At 38.5% G+C, this 13,862-nt stretch overlaps 1 protein-coding gene across 1 annotated transcript in view; it reads right to left on the bottom strand.

Moving 5' to 3' along the window:
• The window catches only part of lrp6 (low density lipoprotein receptor-related protein 6), a 176,339-nt gene that overhangs the window by 53,498 nt on the left and 108,979 nt on the right, over positions 1–13,862 (bottom strand). Inside the window, exons 5-7 of the mRNA XM_060839837.1 lie at positions 6,624–6,755; positions 2,511–2,907; positions 1,878–2,049 (exon numbers count right to left, since the gene is read on the bottom strand). Coding sequence (XP_060695820.1) covers positions 1,878–2,049; positions 2,511–2,907; positions 6,624–6,755 — 701 coding nt within the window. The remainder of the gene's footprint in view (positions 1–1,877; positions 2,050–2,510; positions 2,908–6,623; positions 6,756–13,862) is intronic.

Here is a 13,862-nt window from a genome sequence, read left to right on the forward strand (position 1 = left end):
ATTTTGTTTCACCAATTGCATAAAACTCTTCAACAGGCACTCTGTTGGGATTATATTCAAAAGTAACAGATAAGGTTTCAAAAAATTAAACAGTGCCGAGTTTCTTTTCTATTCACCAAAAAGCAGAACATTTGTTTCCCAACAGGGACACAGGTAGCATATATAAGCAGAAACATTTTAACCATTTTGAATTCCTAATCATACACATTCCTTGCTATCACTATGTGCACAGTAAAGTCGCTGGTTGTCTGTGAATACATCCGTCAAGTTAAAGTAGACACTTGAGGACACTGGCTTATCTTGATCATATCAAAGTGTGTAAAAAAAAACACCACATTCTCACTATAACAGACTTATGAAATTTCCTTGAGTAAAAGACTATGGACTATTATTTGGGCATGAAGACATTTAATGTAGACCAACTTATTTTCTAAAGTATTCACTAAAGTGGGACAGCACGGTGGCTCAGTGGTTAGCACTGCAGCCTCACAGCACAAGGGACACAGGTTCAATTCCAGTCTCGGGTGACTGTCTGCATGGAGTTTGCACATTCTCCCTGCGTCTGCGTGGGTTTCCTCTGGGTGCTCCTGTTTCCTTCCACAGTCCAAAGATGCGCAGGTCAGGTGGATTGGCCATGCTAAGTTGCCCATCGTGTTAGCTGCGTTAATCAGAGGGAAATGGGCCTGGGTGGGTTACTCTTCGGAGGGTTGGTGTGGACTTGTTGGGCCGAATGGCCTGTTTCCACACTGGAGGGAATCAAATCTACACAGAAAAGAACTTATTTGAGTATCATACTAAATCAGAGAACTGTGTGGCACAAGTGGATTGATTGACCTCCTCCTGTATTGTAACCATTCTATGATTCTATAACTTATGAGATGCACAACAGCTATTTTTGTTTTTATTTCATTAAATTCACTACGCCATCTATAAATGCAATTTCATCGCGCATTGGAACTACTTGTATTATTGCAACTGTCATCTTCCATTGTTTGTGAACATTAGAATACCGCCACAAACACAAAATGTGTGTTGGTTTGCTAAGATAATAATGCTCAGTAAAAGAAGTTTAATTAAATAATTTAAATAGCTTTTTTAATTTATTTGGAGGAGTTGGTTATGAAGTAGGAATATGTCAACAGTTAATTTTTTAAAAATTCCTTCAGACAGAAACCAAAGTTTTTTTTTGCTCATTATTATTTGAACAGGATACCTTTCCCAGAAGCCAGTAAAATAAGATACATAGAATCCTTACAGTGTGGAAACAGGCCCTTTGTCCCAACAAGTCTACACTGACCATCCAAAGAGTAAACCATGCAGACCTATTGCCCCTATCCTCTTATCCTATATTTAGCCCAACTAATGCACCTAACATACACATTCCTGAACACTATAGGCAATTTAGCATGGCCAATTCACCTAACCTGCACATCTTTGGATTGTGGAAGGAAACTGAAGTGCCCAGTGGGAACCCATGCAGAGATGGGGAAAACATGCAGATTCCACAAATACAGTTGCCCAAGGCTAGAATCGAACCCGGGTCCATTGCGTTGTGAGGCAGCAGTGATCGGAGCCATTACGCCACCCTGGATATAGAGTGTACATCTGGTTGGGACATATGTGGATCAGAACTAAGACAAAACCTAAAATAGTCTTATTCTCCAAAGAGTCTGCACCAGTCATAAGAAAACAAATTGAATATCTTAAAACAATTTAATCTACAATTCAACAGTGAAAACTGACATGCATGAAAATAAATTTTTAAAAAGTCCTTAAAAAAAATTAATTTGGAGCATTAAATCAAACATGTATACAAGAGTTTATAAAGTGCACAAAAATGATGGCAGTTAATATTCTAATACACATTACATACAAACCTCTATCTTATCAGTTTTTGCATCTCCCCAGTACATTTTTCTTTCTTTGTAATCCAGGGCTAGACCATTTGGCCAGCCCAATGAAGTGTTAACAAGGATAACTCTGTCTGATCCATCTAAAGTGGCACGTTCTATCTTTGGAATCTCTCCCCAGTCTGTCCAGTACATGTACCTGTTTGGAGGAAACAAAGACAAATGTGGCAGTGGCTACTTACTTTTTATAACAAAAATCAAACAAAATACTAACTAGCGTTGCTAATCACCTTGGATTTTAAAAGGGGAGAGGAAACAAAATATTATAGAACATTTGCTCCAAAGTACATTCTAACTCTTCTATATTATAGTGACAAAAAGAACAGGGCTACAACTGAAAGCCCATGCAGTCAAATAATGACATTTCTATTTGTCCAGCCAGCGATGGTACATAAACATCTACAACACACAGCATCATTAAGTTTTCAAAGATTCCTTACGATTTAAAATAAAGTGTTTGAGTTTTCTCCCTTTTCTATGAAGGGGAGCTTCCAAATTCAAGAACACTGGTGAATTTAATGCACGGGTTCACCAATCAGACTTCAGCAAACAAAAAAGCTTCACCCCAAAATATGCAAGAAATATTAAATGAACTCTTACCCAGACATTGGATCAAGCACAATTGCTCTTGGCTCATCCAGATCCTCAGAAATTAGAATCTTGCGCATTGTCCCATTCAGTCTCGTTACTTCAATACGGTCTGTGCCAGTATCAGTCCAATAAAGGTTCCTTGCTACCCAATCCACAGCAATGCCATCAGGGTGGTTAATTTGGGAGGTCACAACAAACTGACTTCCTGAGCCATCCAGATAAGCACGCCTGATAGCGCGTACTTCATCATCAGTCCAGTATATATACCCTTCAACCGGATCATAATCTATAGCAATTGCATGGCGGATATCATCCAGCTGTAAGATGACATCTGTAAAATCAGGAGTGTCTAAAGATATCCGCCTTAAGTCAGTTCGTCGAGCCAACAGCAATAATTCAGAGGCACCTTAAAAAAATTTTTTTTAAAAAACATACATAAGTTTACAATTGGCATCAGTCTGTACCCTATTGACTGTCTTGCAAAATAACTGTTCAATACAAGATTAACCTGAACAGAAATTTCATGGTATTTATTCAGAGCAAGGGCAAAAAAACACACTTACCAAACACTAGAAAGACTCAGACAGAAACAGACTTAAAAATGCACTATAATATAATTATCTCTTTACAAGCAGTTAATTTCATTTGCTAATAAAATCTTTTAGGTATAAAGAGCTAACCTACTTCTGGTGAAGCAATTTGGTTTGTACAGCTGTGCGTGACCAATGGGGTACCACCATTCAGCTTCAGATACTTTACTCTCAGCCTTGGAGCAGTTTTATTGCTTTGATTGATGACAAATGCAGCTTTGTTGCTGGGAAGCTATGGCTAAAAAGCCTGTTAGATGCATACAAGCCATGACTCTATGGACTATCAATATGACAAAATAACTTATTTCAGTTATTGTGTCCTATGGCATTAGACGGAGCAAGAGAAGGTATGTGTACTCTTGCTCAATGCCATATAGTTTTATTATATTTTAATTGTTTTTAAACATGGCTGGATATTTGAGTGGTTTTCTTTTAAGAATGTCTGTTTAAAAAGTAATTATTAGGTTTAAAGTCTAAGGTGTATAAAATTTAAGAGCAAAACAGGAATAGAGGTGTACATGCTGCACATTTCATAGTCACAATATCTTGTAAAGCAACTTTTACTTTATAGGAAAATACTCAAAGTTTTATTGACAAATGATCCTGTTCAAAAATGTTATGTTTGACAAAACACATACTCCTGATAATGCTACCTCGGCAATTTGTGTCTTTATGCTGATTAATGAATTCTCCATTACAGACACAATTTGGCATCATTACCACTATAATCCTTGTTCCTGGGAAAATGCCAATTGGTGGTGTCATTATTGCAAGCTGTGCAGATTGGATATGGGCTTTATTGAGGGATAATTCAGCAGCAGCAGTTAGTGAGGAGTCCGACTGGCCTACAATAGGACAGGGTAATGTTAACAACATATAAGCAGTGAATCAATTAAAACTGTAAACAATTAAGGACCACTTTTTTTGTCTGCAAATCTCTATGCTATGAGAATAAGGAATATCCATGTGATTCGACCAGTACACATATTCCACCTTTTGTAGTCTGTGTTGAGCTTTTTCCAGATCAATCCAGATAATGGGACACTTTCTATATTCTTCACCTCAATGGCAATAGGAAATTTGGATGTACCCCCAGCCACCATTTTTAGGATATATTCCCGTTTTTAACAATACACAATGTTTTACAGCATAGAATATATCTATGGCAGCGGCTTTCCTTTTGTATCAAGCAGACATTTGAAAAATCAGGGCTGCCCTCACATGTTCATCTCCTAGCAACAAGAATCAGTCTCCCTACAAAAATCTCTTTCTTTATGGCAGTGTTTTTATTACCCAAATTGTAGTGCAGATGAAAAAAAATTCTGTTTTGCATATCTACAAAACTTCTTCCACTGCTGTAAGTTCCCATTTATCAGGTTTCATGCTGTATGCAGGCATTCACTGTTGGAATGTAAATAGCATGGTCTAGTCGTATCAATGGCTCATGTCAGTCTCTATTAGAAACATCTCAACCAGGCGGCCAATGCTTGCACCACGCATGACAAAACATGCACTCTCATTTAATTTAAGAACAGAGGGAAAAAGAAAACAGTGAAGGTACAGATGAATGAAGAATTGTTCTTGTATAAGTCACAGGGCCACAGAACAAAAGATACCTTCTCCTTGCAATGGACAGAATACATGCAAGAATGGCCTAGTTATAAATCCTGACTATTCACAACTACAAGTTTCCATAGTTGCTGTTATTTGCCTAGGGTCAGCTCACCTTGTCTTCTATTGCAAAGATCATCAATCAATGCCAAGTGGTGTCCTAAAACAAAGGTTACCATTTTACACACAAGTCAGCAAAACATATTTTTGGGACACAACTGATTCAGCATTCAAATAATGGGATAAATGAGATTACTACTTACAGGGGAGGGCAAGGTGACTTTCATTAACTTTATCTGATTATGCTTTTTTAAAAAAAAATGTTCAGAATATCTATCTTGGAGGAGATGCTGTATAAACTCCAACCTATTACAGACACTGCACCCACCCAGGTTTAATACCAGAAAGAAAGCATAAAAACATCGGAGTTAGTCCACTGTTAGGGACAATGGGATCTAGAACCAGTGAGGATACAGATCCCACATTCAACATTCCAGACTAAATATCCATACCTCTGGACTAGGAAGTCCTGGTTCAAGTACCACCATCCCTGAAAGTGTTTCATAACACATCTGAACTGGCTGATTAAAATTTCAAGAGTAGGGCTCTTGTAGTGGAGTGGCTATCATGTTTGCCACACATACAAAAAGGTCCTCCGTATAGGTCTGGGCAAAAGCAGCAGTATTATTTTAGTATCAACATATGAGGGTAAAGGATATTGTTAAGGACTCAGAGATGGTGTCCCTCCTTCTGAGCCAGAAAATCCAGGTTCAAGTCGCACTTCGGCTGGAGATATGCCTGAACAGGTTGATCAAAATGACTATAGTTTGAGGGATTATGTCGTACAGTGGTCCTTTCCCTACCTGAAGGCCTGTGTTCCAGACCCACCTGTTGCAGAGTGGGTTAATTTTTTTTTAAAAAGGGCAGGGCTCTTCCTCAGTGGAAAGGTGGCTTCTGGACAAGGTAAGGGTCTTGGAATGGAAACATGGAAATTGGTGTGAGTGTTAAACAACGGACTCAGAATAAAACCTTTGCAAATCTCTGGGAGTCCTTTTCTGCATAATTCAACACATGGATATCAGTCAGTTAATCATGGGGTTCCACCAACATACTCATTAATTTTCATCCTTCCACTTGGACCTCCGTGGTCCATGGCAGTAACGTCCAGAAACAGCAGGCAATACTGCAAATGGCATTGACGCGCCAACTGTCAACTTCAGAGCAGTTGCGTAGTCATGCAGTTCAGAGGGAACTGGTTGTCTCTTCAATATTACATAAGAACTAGGAGCAGGAGTAGGCAATTCAGCCCCTTGAACCTGCTCCACCATTTGATACAATCATGGCTGATCGCATCTCGGCTTCAACACCACCATCCTGCCCATTCTCCACAGCTCTTCAACCAATAATTAAAAATCCATCTCTCCTCCTCAGATTTATTCAACGTCCCTAGCATCCCCAATACTCTGGGGTTGCAAATTTCACCCTTTGAGAGAAGTAATATCTCCTGATCTAAGTTGTAAATCTGTTACCTCATATCCTAAAACTACGGTCTTTTGTTTCAGATTGCCCCATACGAGGAAACATCCTTTCTAAGTTTACACTTAGTTAAAACTTACTGAAGTAATCTCAGCATTTTTACAATAATGACAAACCCTGTTGCCCTAACACTTGAGCACTGTGCCACAAAGTATAACAAACAATACTTAGGACTCCCAAATCACTGAGGTACAGCATGAAATAAACACTGCCTGTGTGATGTAAGATACCTATTTCCAGGAGATAGAGTATCTTCAAGTTCACATGAACAAATAATCCACTAGAGATCACAGGGACCTCATAGGAAGCACATGCTTATATAAAAGACTGCAAGGTAAGTGATTAAATAATTAGACATTTAACTTCATATTTGGTACATGCATACCATCTTTACACATTGTTCCATCTTCTAGTAGCTGGACACCAGTTGGACAGGCACACTGAAAGAATGGTTTGATTGGAGACATCAGGCACAAGTGGGAACAACCACCATTATTGCTGCCACATGGGTTTGTAGCTGTTTGAGTAACAAAATTTGTAAATATTAACACAGTAAACTCAACTTCTAATTTTGGCCAAAACAGATTTTAAACTTTATATCAATAATTAGTTGTACATCAGATGTTGTTATATTTTCAACATTTTCACATGACAAGATGCATTACTGGACAGAATTAACAATCTAAGTATATGTTGGCAAATAGTTTGATAGGAACAGAGTTTTAAAATTAAAAATATCAAGACATCAAATGCATTGTTTTAAACTAGTTTACAAAATGTATGACATGCATGTTGTGCATGCAACATGTTGCTGAAAAACAGTTTAAAAACTCATGGTAATACATTTTAAGTGCAAAACCTAGCAAGCAATCTTAGCCCATTATCATTGATACCATTACTTTCAACCAAATCATAAATGGACAGTGGTCAAAAAGCAAAACTGGTGGTTGAAGTAGCATAGAATCAATATCTGGAGAAACTAAATGGCAACATTCAAATATATATTAAAACTGACACATAATAAACAACAGGTTCTATCACCTTTTACTGACTCTCTTTCCCACAGCTCACTGCATTATTTCCTTCCCTGTCCTTTGGGCTCAGCTATGCAAAGGTGGGCTGTGTTAGAAAAGCAGGCATTTCCAAACCATTTGATGCTTACAACTTGCAAAATAAACAAAAACTTTAGCTAGTTCCCAATCACTAGGCAAAAGGAAGTAATTACCTTCCGTTTTAACCCTCACCAACTCCTATTTTAGTGGTGCAAAGACAGAAATTTACACATTCCACTTCATGCTCCAAAGTTCAGGAATACTGACTTGTTTTTGGTTCAAAGACGTTCAAAGATTTCTTTCCCTATTTTTCATTTATCATCTCCTTGGGTCATGCATAGTTATCATCTGCTTTCTGCAAACCATCAAAATCTATTTAAACAAGCTCCCTGGAAACATTCTAGGAAAGAAGTTTGCAACTAATTTTTCCCAAAATATCAACTGTCCCACTCCCCTGATGCTGCTTGACCTGCCGTGCTTTTTCCAGCTCCAGATTTTATCAGCTCCCTTTCCTACTGTCTCTTGAACACCTCCCACGTGATTCAAACCTGTGACTGTTCCATTAGCAGCAATACAAGCTGATACTCCCACACACTGCACCATCAGAAGATCTGTGGAGTGACGGAGATCTGCGATGGTGCAGGAGGGGTGGATAATGGAGGGTCAGGGATTTGTTTAATGGGGTAGGGTGTGAGCTCTGTACAATGATTGTACCCCATCCACCCCAAAAGACTATAGTAGACCTTTTATGATGCAATGAAATAGGATTATTTATGGATCTCTTAGTGAAGGCACCACTAGATAGCGGCGATCAAAACATGACTGAATTTTACATTCAGGTTGAGGAAGAGAGGAGGGGGTCTGAGACTATTTTTTAAAACATTAAGTGGAGTTCTGACGGTTTGAAAACAGAGCTCACAGAAGTAAGTTAACAGACTTGTAATGCCAGAGTCATAGAGCCATTCAACCTGGAAACCCTTTCATTCTAACTTGTTTATGCCAAACAAGTTTCCCAAACTAAACTAGCCCCATGTGCCTGCATTTGACCGATTTCCCTCTAAACCTTTTCAATTCATGCACTTGTCCAAAAAAGTCTCTTTCAAATCTTTCTCCTCTCACTTAAAATTATGCCCTCCAGTTTTAAACTGCCCTACCTGAGGGAAAATGCCTTTGTTATTTACCTTACCTATGCCCCGCATGATTTTATAAACCTCTATAAAACAGGTCACCTTTCAACTTCCTACACTCCAGTGGAAAAAATTCCAAACCTATCCTTGTAACTCAAACCCTCCAGTCCCAGTAATATCTTAGTAAATCTTTTCTTCACCCTGTTCAATGTAATAATACCCTTCCTATACCAAACTGATCACAACTGTACACAGTACCCCAGAAATAGCCTTACCAACATCTGGTACATCCGCGACATGATGACCCAACTCCTAAACTCAATGGTCTGAACAATGGAAGGCAAGAGCACCAAATGCTTTCTTTGTCACCCTGTCTACCTGTGACCCAACTTTCAATCTTCAGGTGGCTCAGGAAATTCAGCATGTCCAGAAGGACCCTCACCAACTTTTACAGATGCACCACAGAAAGCATAATGTCTGGGTATATGACAGTCTACAATGGCAACTGCTCTGCCCAGAACCGTAAGAAACTATAGAAAGTTGTGACCATCACAAAGCCAACTCCCATCCATGGTCTCCATTTACAGAGTTCATTGCCACAGAAAGGCTGCCTCCAAAGACCCATTCCATTCTGGCAATGCTCTCCTATAACCTCCTGTGTCAGGCAGAAAATACAGAAGCTTAAACACATGCACCAGCAGATTCAAGAACAGCTTCTTCCCTGCCATGATTAGACCGATGAATGGTCTTTCTAACTTCAAATAACATTGATCGTGTTAACGTTGTTCTTGCCTCGCACAAATCCTGTGCAGGGTAACCTGTGTGGCTCACTCTGTCCAAGCATTTTTTTTCAACCTTATGATCTGCAGGCTTACTCTGATCTGTCTGCACTGCTTGCAAATAAAACTTTTCATTGTACTTAGTTCATTGATTTGATTTATTGTCACATGTACCTATGTACCGGAATCTCTAGGTCTCTGTTCAAATAAATACAATCTGAAACAGAAGTTTCAAGGGACAGACCTGCCACCCATGGTTTACTAGAAAATTAAAGATAGCATCATATTAGAAGAAAAAGCTTATATTCATGCAAAGACAGCAGAAAGTTGTAAGATTGGGTAGCATATAAAACAAAGAATGACCAAGAAATAAAGAGGGAAAAATAACAGTATAAGAGAAAGTTAGACAGAATAGAGTGAACATTGGTCATATAGAAAGTGAGACTTGAAACTTGTAATGAAAAATAAGGAAATGGCAGATATATTGAAAAGGTATTTTGCAGTACTCTTCACCTCACTGGATATATCAAATACATAAACATCCCAGAAGCAGGGATATTTGAGGAAATGGAAGGGATGGAGGAAGTCAAAAACAAAATCACAATCGTTGGAATGTGGTCTGAACTAAATGATTGGAGACATGGTCCCTGACAAGATATTAAAAGAAGTGACTAGTGAAACATTTGGTAGATTTTTAAAATTTCCAAAAATTCCTTAATTTGGAGATGGTCCTGCTACATGGGATGTGGTGAATGCAACTCATTTATTCAAAAATGGAGACAGAAAGCAGGAAATTATAAGTTCCTTAATATCTGTAATAGGGAAAGTGTTAGAAGCTAATATTTAAGAAGTTACAGTAGGACACTTAGATAACTTCAAGACCATGAGACAGCCACGTTTGCATCATCGGTTGACTGGGTCATTAAGGTGGCATTCAGCATGCTTGCCTTCATTGCTAAGACCTTTGAATATTCGAGTTGGGATGTCATGTTGAGGTTCTACAAGACGTTTGTGAGGCCTCCTCTGAAGTACTGTGTCTGGTTCTGATCCCCTGTTATAGAAAGGGTTGCATTAAACTGGAGAGGGTTCAGAAAGATTTACCAGGATGTTGCTTGGAACGGAGAGTTTGTGATGCAAAAATATAGACTGGAAAGATGGGATGTTTTTTCATTGGAGCGTAGGAGGCTGAGAGGTGACTTTATGGAGGTTTATAAAATCATGAGGGACATAGATCAGGTGATTTACAATTGTCTTTTCCCCAGGGTGGGGGAGTTCAAAACTAGGACCCATATTTTTAAGGTGAGAGGAGACAGATTTAAAAAGGACATGAGAGGCAACTTTTTGTTTACACAGAGCGGCTCGTGTGGGGAATAAACTGTCAGAGGAAGTGGTGGAATGCAGGTAGTTACAATGTTTCAAATACATTTGGATAATCTTATGAATAGGAAAGATTTGGATGGATATGGACCAAGTGCAGGGACAAGTGGGACTAGTTTAGCTTGGGAACATGATCGGACCAAAGGTTCAATTTCTATGCTACGTGACTCTATGACTATATGGAAGCGAGATCATGTTGGACTCATCTCTAGGACATCTTTGAGGATTTAATTAATGCTATAGATAAAGGCAAACCAGTGAAAATAGCGTACTTAGTGATCCAAAAGTCACTGGATAAGATGCCACATGGAAAATAAAGGTCATGGTGAAGTGGGCAGCATATTGTATGGAGAGAAGGCTGGCTAGTTAATAGGAAGCAGAGAGTAGGCATTAAAACAAACAAACAGTCTTTCAGGTTGGCAATATGTAGTGAATAGCATCCATAGGGATTGATAGTGGAACTGTGACTGTTTTCAATTGACATAAATGCCTCAGATGAAGGGATGGAAGGATTGATTGATTGATTGATTGATTGATGGCATAAAGATAGATAGGAAAGTAAGTAGTGAAGAGGACATATGCAAGATTACAAAAATTACATGAAAACTGTGTTATTGGACAAAAATTTGACAATTATAGTATAATGTAGGAAAACAAGTATTTGCCCATTTTGCCAAGAAGAAAGTAGAGTGTATTATATGATGCAGAGATTTCTGGGTGCCCTCTTGCGTGAGTCACAGAAGGTCAGTATGCAGGCGGAGGAAGTAATTAGAAAAGCTAACAGAATGACATCATTTAGCATTGAATACAAAAGTAAGGAGGTTATGCCTCAGTGAAACTGGGAATTGGTGAGACCGCCAAGTATTGCTCACCTTATTTAAGGTAGGATATAAACGCATCAAAACCAGTTCAGAGAGGGTTTACAGGAATAATACTTGGAATGGGAGAAAAGTTGTCTTGAGAAGTGTTATGGAATAGTTTTGTATTTCTTGGGCGTCCAGGTGAATCAGAAGTGACCAAATCAAACATGTAATATTCTGCGGGGTTTTTAAGTGTGTAAATATGGAGAGAATGTTTCCTCTTAGGAAGCAACCTAGAACTAGGGATCATTGGTTAAAAATCAGGATTCATTTAAAACAGAGATAGGCAATATTTTTTGTTCAGACAATAAATGCCTTTGGAACACATTCATGAAAAAGTAGTGGTGGCAGAGTCCTTGATTGGCTTTAAGCCAGCAATAGACAATTGTCAAGCAAGAGAAAGGCTAAATCAGGGTAGGTGGGAACACAGAGGTTATACTTAGATTAGCTACAATTTCTTGAATAGTGGAGCAGGTTCAAGGAACTTAATAGCCTACTTGTGCTCCTAATTCATATGTTTGTACAGCCAGTTGAGTACTGGGCTCTCAACTGCTAATTATGCTGATGCTGCAAAGGTAGGTAAGAAAGCAAGTCATAAAGAAAACTTAAGGAATCTACGAAGGTACATACAGGGATTATGCTTGCAGGCAATGTGCTAGATGGAGCTTAATGGGTAAACATGAAACATTGGATGCAACAATAGAGACTGACATATTGTTTAAATAGAAAAATATCATAGAATTCTGTGGTACAGAGGGATCTGGGTGTCCAGGTACATAAATTACAATAAGATAGTACACAAGCACAGCAACTTTAGAAAGGCAAATGAAACATTTTATTCCTTTCTGTGTAACAGAGCTTAAGAACATTTTGCCGCAATTACACAAGGATAAGACCACAGAGTTATATGCATAGATTTTGTCTTCATACTTAAGGTATATAATTACATTGGATGCAGTATGGAGAAGTTTCATTTGATTGACTGATGGGATGAAAGGATCACCTTGTGAGGAAAGGTTGGGTAGACTGGACCTATGAACACGAATTTAGAAGAATGAGAGGTGATCTTATTGAAACAAGGGATTGAGGGGATCTGATGGGATGGACACTGGGAAGATATGCAGGGGAGAATAAAAGACAGAAACAAAGAGAATTTCTTTCTCTCATAAGTTTGTTAACCTGTGGAATCCTCTATCCAGAGAGCAAGGGAGGCTGGGTAAGTGAATATTTTTAAGGCTGAGTTAAACAGATTCTTGATTAGCAAGGGATTCCAACTGTTTAAGGGGCCGACAGGAAAGTAGAATTAAGATCACAATCAAATTAGTCAAGACCTCCTCAAATACCAGAGCAACCTACGAGCTGAACAGCTTATGTCTGCTCCCAATTCACATGTTTGTATATATGTTGATATACCAAAGAGACTTTTTCCTTTATTCATTCTCAGGATGATGGAGTCACTGGCTAGGTAAGCATTTATTGCCCATCCCTAATTGTCCAGAGGGCAGTTAAGAGTCAACCGTACTGTTGTGGTTCTACAGTCACATGTAGGTCAGACCAGGTACGGATGACAGTTTCCTTCCCTGAAGCACATTAGTGAACCAGATGGATTTTTCAGGTAATCGGCAATGGATTCACAGTCATCGTTAGGTTCTTAATTCCAAATAATAATTGAATTTAAATTCCACCATCTGCCATGGTAGGATTTGAACTTCGATCCCCAGAAGATTATCTGCATCACTGGATTGACAGTCCAGTGATAATATCCAAGGCCACTGCCTCCTCCTAATGATCAGAATTATAATTACGATGGTATGAATTATAAAATAAAATTCAAAACAACTGGTTTTGAGGCCCTCTATATAGGCCTTGCATCACCAAGTGGAAACACTAGAGTGTCTTCTTTTATATATAAAAATGTTACTTGTGAAAAATGATTATTTTCTCAAGACATGTATTTTAAATTGTTTTGAACCATTAATTTAATTCAATTAGTTTGAATAGGAAGAGTGACGTGGTGGTAATGTAATTGACTAGTAATCCAGAGGCCCAGTCAAATCACCTAATGGCAGCTGGTGGAATTTACAATCAGGTCATTATATCTGCAACTAAACACTGGTCTTAATCAACATGACCATGAAGTTATAATTAATTGTCATTAAAACCATCTAATTCACCTCTGTCCTTCAAAGAAGGAAAGCTGACATCCTTGCAGAGTCTGGCCTACACATTTAATTCCAGATCTACAGCAATGTGACTGATTTTTAACTGTCCCCGAAATGACCTAGCAAGCCATTCAGTTAAAGAACAATTAGGAATAAGCAAAAGATGCTCACTGGTCATAAAAAATACCTTCCACATCCATAAAAAATTAAAACAGGAAGCTGTGAGTCATACTCAGTTCTGACAAATTAACTTCTTATCCCAAGCAG

Source organism: Hemiscyllium ocellatum, chromosome 19 (genome assembly GCF_020745735.1).
Source record: "Hemiscyllium ocellatum isolate sHemOce1 chromosome 19, sHemOce1.pat.X.cur, whole genome shotgun sequence".
NCBI classification, from domain to species: Eukaryota; Metazoa; Chordata; class Chondrichthyes; order Orectolobiformes; family Hemiscylliidae; genus Hemiscyllium; species Hemiscyllium ocellatum.